This window comes from Pseudorasbora parva, chromosome 13, assembly GCF_024679245.1.
Source record: "Pseudorasbora parva isolate DD20220531a chromosome 13, ASM2467924v1, whole genome shotgun sequence".
NCBI lineage: Eukaryota > Metazoa > Chordata > Actinopteri > Cypriniformes > Gobionidae > Pseudorasbora > Pseudorasbora parva.
In genome coordinates, this window is record NC_090184.1 from 28254425 (window position 1) to 28270175 (window position 15751).

Genomic DNA, 15751 nt, shown 5'->3' on the forward strand with positions numbered 1-15751 from the left:
AGCCATAGATTTACTTCTCAATTCACATTTGAGTATATTTACATATAGTAAGTACATTCAGTACTGATTAACATTATGGAAATAAACTCTCTGATTAATTAACACCCTCAAAAAATCTGATAGTACACTTAACCATAACCATTTATCATTCACGGACAATGCTTACACAACTATACACAACTTTTCACCAAGCGATCAACTTTACATTTCACATTGACTTTTTCTGGTTTCTTTGAAAACCTTTTTATAGCTCTATAAAAGTAATTAAGTACACTCACGGATACTAAGAACCCTTGAGACTAGAATGAGATCACTAGGTATGCATGATGAGTGTTTTTATTTTATTTTTATTTTTTACTTTTTATCGGTATTTTGAATATTTAATTGTGAAAGCAATTTTGTTTTATTTTTTCAATTTATATTACCTTTAATTATCTTTGTCATCATCAAACTCATAACTTGAGATAAAATTTTACAAAGTAAATAATTTTAACAACACCGTTAAATGTGATATCAAAGCAAATCTCATTTTCCATACTGTATATTGTAATGTTGTGTTGACTGAAATAACCTGTAATATTTCAATCAACTGATTTTAGTCATCAGTGTTGTATTTTTATTTTATTTCGGAATAATTGTATATTATTTTAATATGAGTCATTTATTGGTTTTAAACCCATCATGAATATAACTATCAGTTTAACTTGGCCAGAATTTGAATATCAGTGCATCCCTAAAGAAAATGTATTGGATCAGTGTTTATCTTCAAAAACATGTAAAGCTGCTCAAGTACATATCGAAAATATTTCAATTACAACAGGATTAATCCCATTCTTCATCATCATCCTCTTCATCATCAAATTCATCGTCCTCATCTACAAAATATTAAAAAGTAGAAAATGTTAAAAGCCACAGCACACGTAAACAATGGAATCCAGTAGACCAGCTTAATGTCTCAACATTAATATTTACAGAATATATATTGTGTAAATATTAATATAAGAGTACTACTTTTTTATTGCATTATTACTATATTAAATAAATAAAAAGTATTGGGTGGTTACCAGATGAATGTATGACTTTACTCCTCTTCTGCATCACCATCATGAGAGCTCCAACTATTCCCTCTCCTGTATCCAGTGCAGGTGAAGGGGGTTCTGAGTTCGCAGCCACCTGGACAAGAGGCATTCATGTATATTGCTTGTATCTGGTGTTTAGGGTTAGTTCACCCATTAATTACTCATCCTCATGTTGTTCCAAACCTGAGACCTTTGTTAATCTTCGGAATACAAATAAAGATGTGTTTGATGAAATCTGAGAGCTTTCTGCCCCCAATAGACTGCAATGTAATTACCACTTTAAAGGCCTAGAAAGGTAGCCTAGAAATGATTTGTCTGATTTGCCGTGAGTGTCTTCTAGCAACTCTAATAAAGTAATTATATAAATAATAAAGTATCTATCTATCTATCTATCTATCTATCTATCTATCTATCTATCTATCTATCTATCTATCTATCTATCTATCTATCTATCTATCTATCTATCTATCTATCTATCTATCTATCTATCTATCTATCTATCTATCTATACACTTCTGAGCTGTAAAAGCAAAACTCTGGTCAGGCCAATCACATCGTGTATAGAGTCTTCGGGCGGGCTTAAAGAAGCTGGCGAACAATCGCCTTTCGAATCGGCTTTGGCCGCGACTCTGGAAGACTTAGAGTTAATCTTTTTTTTAGAAAATAACAAAGAACGGCACTGAAGTCATTCTTAAGAAAGGAAGATGTGTTCAGAGTTTTGCAGGCCGAATACGGCGAAAGTTGAATCTATCGACTAGCTCCGCTTCACGTTGCTCTGGTTGGTTGAAGCGCTATCCTATCGCGTGCGAGGAATTTGAAAGACAACCGTTTATCCCGCCCCTCGGATTTAGCCAGACATTGGGTCTGGGAACTTGGTGAGTTCCCAGACCCAACATCTTGATGTGGGTCAGGCTTGTCAGGCTACCAGAAAGGTACTAAAGACCGAAAAATAGTCCATGTGACGAGAATACTTGACTTTTAACAATGTCTTTACAACCTTTCTTTGCCTTGAAATTCTTAATAATGTTGCAGAGTGAGCATGAGGGTGAGTAACTAATGACAGAATATGTTGGTGAACTAACCCTTTAAGCTTAAAGAATGCATGCAAACATTAACAATATAGAAAAGCTAACATAATAGGATAATTTATGTGATGGTAAAGCATCATTACATAATTTCAGTGTCACATAATCCTTCAGAAACAATTTTAATATGCTGACTGTTGAAATCAGTATTTTTCCGGATTAAATTTTTTTCAGGATTATTTGGTTAATAGAAAGTTCAAATGACAGCATTTATTTGAAATGTATATGTTTTTTTTTTAATAACATGTCTTTACTATCACTTTTGATCAATATAATGTGTCTGCTGAATAAAAGTATTAATTTCTAACAACAACAACAAAAAAACTTACTAACCCCAACCTTTTGAACAGTTGTGTAGACACTCACCTTTTTGAGCTTCATCCCTGATTGTATCTGGGCTAGTAATGCTCCTCTACCCACTTCCCCATCACTGGATTCTGGGGGTGGTGGACCAGTTGATGGTGAGGAGTCACTTCTAAAATTCATTGGAGGAGGAGGAGCTGCAGCGGGAGGTGGTGGAGGAGGTGGTGGAGGTGGACCACCTGCACTAGGTTTGGCTGAAACTGGAGGGAGTGGAGGAGTGAAGCTTGAGGAATTGCTTCTGGGAGGAAATTTGGATTCAAAGGTAGGAGGGGGAGGCATAAAATCAAAGTCTTCAGGTGGAGGTGGAGGAAATTCTTCACATGGTGGAGAAGGGAAAAAATCAGATGGGGGAGGATGTGGCGGCATTTTAGATTGTAGAGGAGGTGGGAAATGTCCTCTATTGTCTCTTGGAGGTGGGGGTAAGGATCCGCTCCTTGCTCCTGAAGGTAGTGGTGGGGGACCTGCCTCCATAGGTTGGGGTGGCACAAAGCTACCTCGTCTTTCAGGCATTTGTGGTCCAGGTCTCTTTCCTGGAATGGGGGCTAAAGACTCCCTACGTTCTCCTGGCAGCGGTGGCTGGGGCAAGCCTCCACTCCGAATTCCAGGTGGAGGCGGTAAGGGTCCGCTCCGGACTCCTGGAGGTTGAGGCAAGGGCCCAGTACGCCCACCGGGAGGAACAGGTGGCAGGGGCCCTAATCCTGCAGATCGGGCTGGCTGAGGTCCCCCGCGGCTATCAACTGTGTACGGTGATGCAACAGCTCTTGGCGGTGGGGGTGGAAGGGAACCTCGATGGGATGGTGGAGCAGAGGATTGACCAGGGACAGGTGGTAGAGGCCCAGTTCGACCTTGAGATGGTTGCGGCGGTGCTGAGGAGTACCCGGATGGTACTTGGGGAAGAGAACCCCGATGTCCACTAGGAACAGGAGGGTGTGTGGGCTCTAAACAAATATTAAACAATACACTTAGATCAGGGATGACTAATCCTGTTCCTGGAGATCTACCTTCCTGCAGAGTTCAGTGCAAACACTGTCTATAATTATCATGTGTTCCTGAAGATTTTATTTAGCTGGTTCAGGTGCATTTGATAAAGGTTGGATCTAAACTTTGGAGGACGGTAGATTTCCGAGAACAGGATTATGCACCTATGGCTTGGTTTAGAAGCATAATATAAAACTATTCTAATATTTTTACATAGTTGGTTATCTCCATGACTTACCCTGCTGGTTCACAACCTTTTTAACAGCCTCCAGCCCACCTGAACGCTCAATGACATCATAGATGAGTTGAGAGGTTTCTGAATCATTCATATCTGCTTCGCTGATCCCAGCGCAGGACAGAATTTTCATCAGGTCTGGGTCTAAATTGTTGGGACCCATGCCTAGGTGACCGACATGCCTAGTCATAACACAACAAAACATAAGCATCTCTACAGAAGCCATTTATCTTGGTTAAAGAGAGTCCGCTTGTTCACTCACGTGAATCCACTGGGTGCTCCAATATCACCCTTCAACAGTTTGGATCCTTTTTTCTTATTTTTCTTTTCTTTTTCTTTCTTTTCTTTCTTTGATTTGGAAGAGGTAATTTGGTTCTGGACATTACTTAGTACCATTGGAGGCATGGCAGGAGATGTAGGAGTACCAGAGCCTGTGATTCAAGATGCAAATAATTAGTGTATACTTTTCATGCTGTTTTACATCAGAACAGAACATTTTAAGTTAATATTATTTTTAATATTAACTGGTTAACTTGTGATGCAGAGAAAGCACAGAAATATTTGGTGGAAAGTTCCGTTATTTTACTTGATATAGTGATTTTTTTTTTTTTCATGTTTCATTTTTTTTCTTACAATAATCATATCAAGATAATAATACTGTTAAAACAACAGGACCCAGACCAGAGTGCTTTGTTTTCTAATATAATACAACAATTTTATACCAATAAATAAAAGGCTCATTAAAAAGCACAACATTCAAAATACATTGAAATATTAGTGTATAAATAATCACTTACCATTTGGTCGAGGAAGCAGTGGCATAGCTCCACGATCTAAGAATATAAACACATTTAGTTATATTAGGTTTGCACTTTATTCAAATAACCTGCACGTCAAAAGAAATTAAATAACAGTGAATGTGAGAAATCAGATTCTGACCTCTAGATTCTGATCCTTTTTTCTGCTGTTTCTCTTTATGTTAAGAGAGGAAAACAAGCAATTATTTTCAGCGAAATGCTATATTAGATTGTCTGTATGAATCCAATTTATGTTTATGTTGAATTTGCATAAATCATTTGAAACATTTTTTTTTGGTTGTTGAAAAGTTTGTGCAAGAACATATATTGAATACCAAAGCGATTATTTCTCTGGCTGATCTTGTCCTCTACTACAGTAAAGAAATTTTCAGCCTCTGTTACATCTGCAAAGTTTAACCCCACTTGACAGTCCTGAGGAGAAAACAAAGTTTATATTTGAAATAGTCCATGACACAAACAACATCTTAAGGAGTGAGTCAGTTAGGTTAATGAAATAGAGTAAAATAACTTCTAGAACCACATTAAGGCTGATTATGCTTGTTGTTAAAAAAGTATATATATAAAAATATACACACGCACACTATATTGCCAAAAGTTTTGGGACGCTTGTGTTTACATGAACTTTAATGACATCCCGTTCTTAATCTGTAGGGCTTAATATGGAGTTGGCCCACCCTTAGCAGTTATAACTGCTTCAACTCTTCTGAGAACGCTTTCCACAAGGTTTAGCAGTCTGTTTATAGGATTTTTTTTTTTTACCATTCTAGAAGTGCATTTGTGAGGTCAGGCACTAATGTCACTTTCTCTGCTCTAACTCACCCCAAAGGTGTTCTATCGGGTTGAGGTCAGGACTCTGTGCAGGCCAGTCAAGTTCCTCCACACCAAACTCGCTCATCCATGTCTTTATGGACCTTGCTTTGTGCACTGGTGCGCAGTCATGTTGGAACAGGAAGGGGCCGTACCCAAAGTTCCCACAAAGTTGGGAGCAGGCTTGTGCACAATTCAGAATTGAATTGAAAATGACTTCCAAATTCCAATTAAATTCTTAAATTTGAATTGATGTCAAAAACAGGATATAGAAATACAATTCGAATTTGAATTAAAGAAAGAAGAATTTAAATTCAAGAAAAATTAAAAGAAATTATATACTACATGTCCATCTTGCCATAGCAGCTTCCTTTGCACATATTCAGAGAATCTTTAGTGTTGCAGGAAAGCTCTTCAGACCAGAACGCTGCAGACTCAATGATTAAACATTTGAGGAGCCATTGAGAATTAGATGCAACAGTCTTGCTTAGTGAGTTTTGCATTGGAATTAATGATAACTGCATTTACAACAACTCTGTGTTATTTGATTACTTTAAAATGAAAAAACATTGGAACAAAACTAATTAAACAACATTGAGTGGGTAATTTATTTCAATTGATCATTATCTATATTTTAGAACAAAAATGTGTGCAGGGTACACTGTAAAAAATAATCATTGTTCTTGTAATTTTCACAAAAAAAGGTGATAATTAAAAGTAGCATGTATATTTTATTATTATATATTATAAGAAAATTGTGATTCAGTGTTGTATAGAAATAAAACCAAGAGATACACTTTTCTAATTTTTTTTAAGGAAATGTAAGCAAATTTGAGGCTTGAATTTAGGAACTGATTAAGATGATAAAATTAAGAAAATTATTTTAAGAGAATTAGCTTAATTGTGCAGTTTTATTTAAAGACACCATTGTTAGTTCCCAGCATGCTCTGTATATGGCTGGAAATGGAGATTAATATTGAAATTAAGTGTTGTTTAATGTGTTTGTGAGTGAAGGGAAACATCTGTTAATGTATAATGTTAATTTATGTTTGACATGATTTGAAAGAATGTCTGTTATGTTGAGGTTTTGACCATTACATTGTGCAGAAGAGTAGAGCTTATGGTTAGGTTGTGATATGAATAACTGCAAGCATTATTATTATTATGAAGAATGTTGCTTTAAACCTACCCATCACGTGGGTTTAGACAAATCGTACAAATTCGTACGAGTGAGGTCGTACAAATTTGTACGACTTAGACACCTTTTATTCACTCGTATGAATTAGTACGAATTGGTCGTGAGATAGCGTTGGCTAACCTGCTAGTGCAATAACAAGTTTGTTTCTACTTGTACCAGCATCAAACAGACTATTAATTAAATAACATAACTGTAAGTCAAATATAGGTAATTTCCATTTACTCTAGTTTATATATTTTTTTCAAATTCAACTTAAATTTACAAAGCACATTCCACTAATTATATTTAATTAATCATAAAAACTACTTAAATATTATGTGTAATATTGTTATCATCATTTTCTTAAAGTAGATCTATACTGTGTAATATTTTTACAGTGTAGATATGTGTAATGAAATTAAATTACAAAATGAATGTAATTGTTACATTACTGAGGTAAAATGTGTAATTTAATTAGTTACTAATCATATTAAAAGGAAATTGCTTTGCATTGATAAAGTAATCCAAACCATATTTATAATGGGTAGCTTATAACAGTAAGCAATTACATTTCCAAAGTAACCTTTCTAACACTGAATGTATGTGAGATTCAACACATTCTTTCAGTTGTGTGACTGTGTGGGGTTTCTTTGAATTGTCATGAATTTAATTCTTCCTGTCATTCCAATTCCAATTCATCAAATGAATGGAGGACAATTTTGAAATTCAGAATTTTGCACAAGCCTGGTTGGGAGGATTAAATTGTCCAAAATGTCTTGGTATGCTAAAGCATTAAGAGTTTCTTTCACTGGAACTAGCAACCTCTGAAAACCAAGCCCACACCATAATCCCCCTCCACCAAACTTTATACTTGGCACAATGCAGTCAGGCAAGTACCGTTCTCCTGGTAACCACCAAACCCAGACTCATTCATCCAATCCAATACAGAGAAGCGTGATTCATCACTTCAGAAAACATGTCTCTACTGCTCTAGAATCTAGTGGCGATGTGCTTTACACCACTGCATCCGACACTTTGCATTGCTCTTGGTGATGTAAGGCTTGGATGCAGCTGCTCGGCCCTAGAAATCCATTCCATGAAGCTCACACACTGTTCTTGAGCTAATCTGAAAGTCATGCAAAGTTTGGAGGCTGTAGCTATAGACTCAGTAGAAAGTTGGCGACTTGCCTCATGCCTCAGCATGCGCTGAACCCGCTCTGTGATTTTACATGGCCTAATACTGAATTGCTGTTGTTACCAATTGCTTTCACTCTGTTATAATACCACTAACAGTTGACTGTGAAATATTTAGTAGTGAGGAAATTTCACAAATAGACTTATTGCACAGCAGGTGGCAACCTATTTAACATTTTGGTATCTGTGGGTCAATTTGACCCATACAGGCAGCTATCAAAAGCAACAGTCACAAAATTAAATGTATTTGCTGATACTTAAGTAATTACAGTGCAGTGTCTTGCTGATTTTAACCGTTTTTATTTTCAAAGTTTTTGAAAATGAAAAAGTTTAACCAAATCAAAAAAGTTTAACCAAATTAAATTGTCATGAGTAAAACAATATGTGTTAAATAATCCTCTGTCATGATGACGCTTTAAAGGTTTAGTTCACCCAAAAATGAAATGTATGTCATTAATGACTCATCCTAATGTTGTTCCACACCCGTAAGACCTCCGTTCATCATCGAAACACAGTTTGAGATATTTTATATTTTAGTCCCAGAGCATAATCAGTCAATGCCCACTTCACTGTCCATGTCCAGAAAGCTAATAAAAACATAATCAAAGTAGTCCATATGTGACATCAGTTGGTTGATTAGAGTCTCTTGAAGCATCGAAAATACATTTTGGTCCAAAAATATCAAAAACTACGATTTTATTCAGTCGTCTTCTCCTCCATGTGCCTACAAAAAGAATCAAACGGTTAATGAATCAGTGAATCGATCAAAGATTCGGTTCGCCAATGTCACGTGATTGTGATTTCAGCAGTTTGGCGCTTCAGAACTGCTGAAATGGAAATCACGTGACATTGGCGACCCAAATCATTGATCGATTCACTGATTCATTAACCGTTTGATTCTTTTTGTAGGCACCGTCGACTGGTCTCTGATTATGGCCTATAGAGGGCGCAACAGGACATTAAATCGTTGACGTTTCTTACAGGTAAAATGACAAATGCTTACTCGAAGAACGCTCCACAACTTAAGAGATATTTTTAATACTATCGGGATGCTCAAAATTGGTCGAGAGAATGCACGTTTTACACAGTTTATTAAACAAGTAAGTTAAGTTAATCGCTGTTCTCAACAAACGTTGCTGCACTGTAACACACACACACACTTGCAAATAATTGAAGATCGCGTGCGGTGGGCGGAATCATTCGCTAACCGAAATACATTGTCAACACTTTTCTGTGATTCAATAAAAAGGTTTAGAAATTGCAAAGTTCTAGCATATATTTCTTAGTAACACAAATCCACATCACTATTAGAGCTTTTTTTCTCCTGCGTTCATTTAAATGCAGTCTTTACTGCTTTACTGTGCTACTTTATCTGATTAAGACATCGGTACGAAATATAACACCCCAAAGAAATAACTTCTAACAAACAGATGTTTCGAGCAATAGCCTTAACAGCGCTGCTAGACTAGCTGAACATCGAGTCGACCTCTGTCGTTGCCAGGCAACCCCACGGCCCCAAAGTTAGAGTTAAACGCGACGCTCACCTTTGGTACTTTTCTTGGAAACGACAAAGGTCGACTCGATGTAATTATTCTATGAACCATCAGGAAACGGTTAGTAATAAGTAACGTACACAGGTAAAACCACATTATAGAATCGTGTTAAACTCCGTAAACCTTTACATACTTGGGACATTAGAACAAAATGTATGTAAGGTTACTAGGCCTACATGTCAAATTTAACGTACTATCTCTTAGATATTTCCTAATTTCACTAAACCTTTATTAAACATGGATATTTATATTAAATAAAATGACTTATTTTTGCTTTAATAATAAAGAAACATTTAGGCCTATGTGCAAACTGTGTGCCTGTGGGATAAAACTAAACAAAATTGCAAGAAAAAAATAGGTTAAATAGTTAAATATCTTATAGCGACAGCTAAATTTTACAATTTGTGGCAGACAAAATACTTTTTCCATATTGAAACAAGCTGGAAACCCACAAACATTAGAAATGTAATAGAAATTGTGCGTGTAGCCTATGTCAAAACACATCAGCGTGTTACAAATTTGCATGAACGTTCATGACCCTAAATGAGAAAAAGTCATAAAATGTCAACAAAAAAGCCCCCCGGTTACCCGGTATTTCCGACCACTCAAAATTCTAAATGGGTCAAAGTGACCCGCAACAAAACACAAGGTTAAAGGTTCAAGTGAGAGGGGTTGTGGGCTCCCAGCTACGATGCTTATCCACTGGGCATGCTCAGAAGCAGATGCACCAGTACGACGTTCAAAGTTGTTTGGATGGCCATCCTACACAGATCGTAATCAAATGTTTCCATGGGGTTAAGCATCAGTGATCAAACTAAACAGTCATGCTCAACAGTTTATCGGTTCTAACTTCACCAATAAATAAGACATTACGTTCCCATTATTTCCACTGTTAAGCTGCTCATACTAAACTTTTTTTATAATCTACATTAGATATTTCAGTCAGTTTTCAAAATAGAGACAAAATGGAGGTAGTTTTACAGTGGTAAATTACCAGAAAATTAGCCCAACTAGCTTTCATAAGCAACAACTGATTGGATTCATCATACATGCAAATACAGTGGGCAACTTTAGCTCCGTTTGTCTGCCTAAGTGCATCGGCAGACATTGACAGTGTTGTAGACAGTGTTATGAGGAAGTGTTGTTAATATGCTAAATTAACTTAACAGGAAAGAGAAATAAAACTTCCTCAAATCAGACAAAAATACTATTGCTATTTGATAATGCATGTTAAAAGCAATTGTTATAATGACAGTGAGCATATAACGCAACAAGGTCGCTATAAACTGCTATAAATAATACTTACATCTCCAGGGAAAGTGTGAAAAAAAGGCCTGACTTTTTGGTACATCAGTTGGTTATAGATTTCCTGTTCCCACACCAGCTTCCCTGCCTGAAGGGAAGTAACAGATCATCTCAGTTTTCTTTCAGACAAACACAGGTCAACAAATTGCAGAACCAATCACATTTTTTATAGTTTGTTGAGATTTTAATTCATGTACATGCAAAATGTGATTGTGATTATTATAATGGTGTTTAAAATAAGATTTAATGCATTTCTTTAGTCCATGCTGTTTATACAATGTTTGCCAATAAGAGAGAAATAGTCTCAAAAACCTTGATGTCATAGAGACGGATGAAAAAGGAGCGCAGATGACTGTCCTTGACGAAACAAACTACTCCAGATTGCTGAGGTGTCCAGTGGTTCGGCTCGCTCGGAACAGCCATAAGCAGCTGTACAACTGCTGAGGACAAAGACTGCAGACAAAACCAGAAAAAAGGGCTGTAATTAGAATCACACATCTATAAAAGCCCATTATTCTCATATGCAGGATTTTATGTGAATCCTGCTTATTAATGAACATGCTGAGCACTTAATGTGCCAGGTTTTTACAAGTGTATTATTTTGTGACAGGAAATGTCTTTAAGCAACTTCCCCTGTCATACTGCTCTCAGTCATGACAAGCTACAGTGAGAGCTAATTTCACACCTTCTTTTACTTTAATCACAAAAGCTTTCACTGTGCAGTCGAGCAGCACCAAAAAAATACCCACAAAATGGCAGTTACTGCATTGTCGGATCTAGAGGTCTGTTAGAGGAAGGCTACAGGCTTTTGATGAGCAAGGAACAAATTCATGCATGGTGTGTGCTAATAAAACACAACATTTGCGCAATCTATGCATATGTGTATGTAAATGACGTAAAACCTAGTCACTTTACAGTGTTTGGAAGGTTACTTTGGAAATGTAATAGTTTATTAAAATGTAATAAGTAGTGTAATTATTTCAATTACTTTATTAAAGTAATGTAACTGATTGCATTTGATTACTTTTATAATTTACCGCACTGAAGCGTATTTTTATCATTCAAGCTCAGACAAGTTGTAGACTAAAGATTTCAGCTGCAATGTGGATTGACGTAACTGGCAGACGTGGTGCGCTGAAAATTAAAATGAGAACTAATCAAAAGCATCAGATTAACATCGCTTTACTAAACAGTATTTTAATGGCAGGAGTCATCGTGCACATCAAAACAGGCAAAGCAACAAATTAATATTATTCAACATATCCTAACTTTTAACAGAAAATATTCACACACAAAAAACCTTTGTAATAGGTTAATTTTAATATTGTTTACAATGTTAACAAGTTACTGTAATTTAATTACATTTTTTCTCAGTAACTGTAATCGATTACTCTGCAACACTGATGCTTTAGATAAAAGCTTCTGCTATAAAAATGTGGATGTTAATATAAAGAATAGTTGCCCACAACAGAACAAAATGCTTTCCTGAATGTGTCATAATGGAATGATCGGAGGAAGTAAAAATAAAAACCCAATACAGAAGTGAGAAACACATTTGGATTTACTGGTTTACCTGCAGCTTTCTTTGATGTACAGTGTAGGCTACGTGTGGCTGCAAAAAATTTTAATGAGCAGCTCAAAAAATCTATTAAAAACTGGGTGGTGAAGTTACATTTTAATAATGTAAAGAAATATGAAAACGTCAAGAAAATACAATCATTTGTAATGCGTCAAAACAGTATGTTACTGTTTCAGTACATGCATGGTCTAAATAGTGCACATTTTACATTTAATGTGCAGTTTTACATTTTGCCGCTGTTAAATTCAAATTGTACGATAACTTTTTGTTGCATTTTACACTTTTAAAATGTGAGTCACACCATTAAGTTACTTCATTAAATTAAGTTACAAAATGTGTGATATTTTTTTTCATTATTTAAGCATGATATTTTTGTATGGCCATATATATATATATATATATATATATATATATATATATATATATATATATATATATATATATATATATATATATATATATATATATACACACACACTTTATAATAAGAATATCACTATTATTTGTATTTATTTTAACTTCAAAGACGCAATTTACTAGGACCCCCCCCCCTACATTGCACTGTGCCTACTTCAGAGATCACTTTTCCCACCTAATTTTGCCTACCATTAAATGCCTTACCTCTTTATAAAGCTGAGACCCTCATTTATTGCATAAAACTTTTAATTCCATCTTGCAATCCATAAAAGGAGCTACCTCATTGATAATCATAAATAAATGACCACACTCATGCCTGAAGAGCATTTTTTAAAAATGCTTATAAATAATTTAAATCAAACTTTTGGGCTAAAGTTTGCACAGATGTGACACAATATTATCAGGAAAAACACTTGTGCTTTTCTCCATCTTCAATCTACAAAGTGTAAGTTTACCTTAGGTCTGCTCTCTGTACTGAAGGCCCCTGAACTTACCACACACCTCCTGCCCAGCAGATCCTCCAGCCTCTCATTCTCCTGTGGACTGAGCAGTAAGCTGCCCGCACTCTCCTGACTTTTCCCCTTCGCTGCTCGCCTCATGGCCTCATAAGATCACGGAACAAACCGTTAAAAAGTTACACGTGAAGCGAGAGAATGAAAGAGACCCCAACTTAGAACAAGAGATCTCCTCTGCACTACCAATGACTAGGCTGAACAGCGAGCATCGAGTTTCTCTTCCTACTTCTTACTCTGAGCATCAGCAGACAAAAGCTTTTCACAGGAAATGGACAACCACACTTTTTTTCTTTTCTATTTTCATTCTCTCGCCTGGTTGTCAGCTTGACACGACTGTATGTTCATGTTGCTTTCAGATCAGAGCGGAAGTCCCTTTAGTGCCGCCCCTGTCACTGCAGTAAGATCATCAGAACAGCCATTACCGTCTCAATGTACAACTACAGCAAGTAGTGCCTCTAATATCTGTCTGAATGTCACAAATGATGAAGGATATGAAGGACAGAATACAAACAAAAAAACTGACCGAGGAATCACTATTGTGGTTAAAAAAAAGAAGAAATGAAAATTAAACATTATGGCAATGAGATGCAAGCAAATTCTTTGTGTAGCTTTTCTCAGCTTTTGACCAAAGTTCCTCACACAGCCAAACTCTGCTGAAAATAATTAGTTGAGGGAATATTTGAGAGAGAAAACAGATTTTTGCATTCTGGAGAGTAATTGTTTTTCATAATTTAGTTCAAATGGATTTGTTTGTTCAGTAAAGGCTAAATGTCTCCATCAGCAAATACACACTTTTCACAGCAAATACAGATCTCCTGTTTAGATTTTTTTCCAATTAGAAACCCTCTAATTAACACACATTATTATTTTTACTATTGACTAGAGATAATACGTATGCACACACACAAACACACACGTTTGTTTTTCTGACATATGGGGACATTCCATTGGCGTAATGGTTTTTATACTGTACAAACCGTATTATCTATCCCCTTACACTGCCCCGTGCCCCTAAACCTACCCATCACAGGAAACATTCTGCATTTTTACTTTCTTAAGAAAATTCATCCTGTATGATTTATAAGCATTTTGAAAAGTGGAGACATGGTTAATGTCCTCATATTTCACCCTCATCTTGTAATACCTATGTCATACCCATGTCATTAAACACATTTGTGTCCTCATGTTGCAAAACATGCCCCCACACACACACTGGTGCACCTACACTACATTGCTTGAAGTTTTGGGACGCCTGTCTTTACATGTACATTAACATAACTTTAATGACATCCTATTCTTAATCCGTAGGGTTTAATATGGAGTTGTCCCACCCTTTGCAGCTATAACAGGTTCAACTCTTCAGTGAAGGCTTTCCACAAGGTTTAGGAGTGTGTTTATGGGGATGGTTTTTACCATTCATCTAGAAGCACATTGGTGAGGTCAAGCTCTGATATTGGATGAGAAGGCCTGCCTCCGCTCTAATTCACCCCAAAGGTGTTCTATCGTATTGAGGTCAGGACAGGTGTGAGTGCAGGCCAGTCAAATTCCTCCACACCAAACTCGCTCATCCAAGTCTTTATGGACCTTGCTTTGTGCACTGGTGCGCAGTCATGTTTGAACAGGAAGACAGAAAAACATATCTCCACTGTGGTTGCGTGCTTTACATCACTGCATCCGACGCTTTGCACTGCTCTTGGTGAGGTAATTGCTTGGTGATGTCTTGGTGATGCTTGGATGCATCTGCTCGGCCATAGAAACCCATTCCATGAAGCTCTCTCCACACTGTTCTTGAGCTAATCTGAAGGCCACACAAAGTTTAGAGGTCTGTAGCTACTGACTGCAAAATGTGGGCAAATTCTGAGCACTGTGCGCATCAGCATGTGCTAAACCCTCTCTGTGATTTTACGTGGCCTACCACTTCTTGGCTGAGTTGTTGTTGTTCCCAATTGTTTCCACTTTGTTTTAGTACCTCTAACAATTGGCTGTAGAATATTTAGTAGTGAAAAAATTTCACGAATGGACTTATTGCACAGCAGGTGGCAACCTATCACTGTACCACGCTTTAATTTCACTGAGCTCCTGAGAGCAACCCTGCATACCTATAGTTGCTTGATTTCATACACCTTTGGCCATAGAAGTGATTGGAACACCTGAATTAAATAGTTTGGAGGGGTGTCAATATTTTCTGCAATATAGTACAGGTATATTGGTTTTTATACTGTACAAACTGTATATTCTATCCCCCTACACTAACCCTACCATCACAACTTTTGTTATTTTGTCACAGCAAATACAGATCTCCTGTTTAGATTTTTTTCCAATCATAAACACTCATTAACACACATTATTATTTTTACTATTGACTAGAGATAACACACACACACACACACACACACACACACACACACACACACACACACACACACACACACACACACACACACACACACACACACAGAGAGTTGCGGGGAACACCACAGGTGCAACATTCTGTCATTTTGTACAAAATAAACTTCCTGGTTAAACAAGAATTAACACAGTGTGAAAAACTTTTTTTTCCATATTTTGTTGAATGTTGACAAACTTAAACACAAATATATGTGTGTGTATATATATCTATATATATATATTATATATTTATTTTAT

At 36.5% G+C, this 15751-nt stretch overlaps 1 protein-coding gene across 2 annotated transcripts; it reads right to left on the reverse strand.

Moving 5' to 3' along the window:
• Positions 1-736: 736 nt before the first annotated feature.
• Positions 737-13419, reverse strand: wasa (WASP actin nucleation promoting factor a). Of its 2 annotated transcripts, none has more exons than XM_067413725.1 (11): positions 13085-13419; positions 10907-11047; positions 10596-10682; positions 4873-4969; positions 4680-4712; positions 4538-4573; positions 4003-4171; positions 3744-3922; positions 2531-3465; positions 1065-1173; positions 737-875 (listed from the first exon to the last, which is right to left on the reverse strand). In XM_067413725.1, the coding sequence occupies exons 1-11, from the start codon at positions 13187-13189 to the stop codon at positions 823-825; spliced, it is 1944 nt and encodes a 647-aa protein (XP_067269826.1). In that variant the 5' UTR covers positions 13190-13419; the 3' UTR covers positions 737-822. The 2 variants fall into 2 exon arrangements, with proteins under 2 accessions (XP_067269826.1, XP_067269827.1); XM_067413726.1 differs by having other exon boundaries at positions 13092-13207.
• Between the last annotated feature and the right edge of the window lie 2332 nt (positions 13420-15751).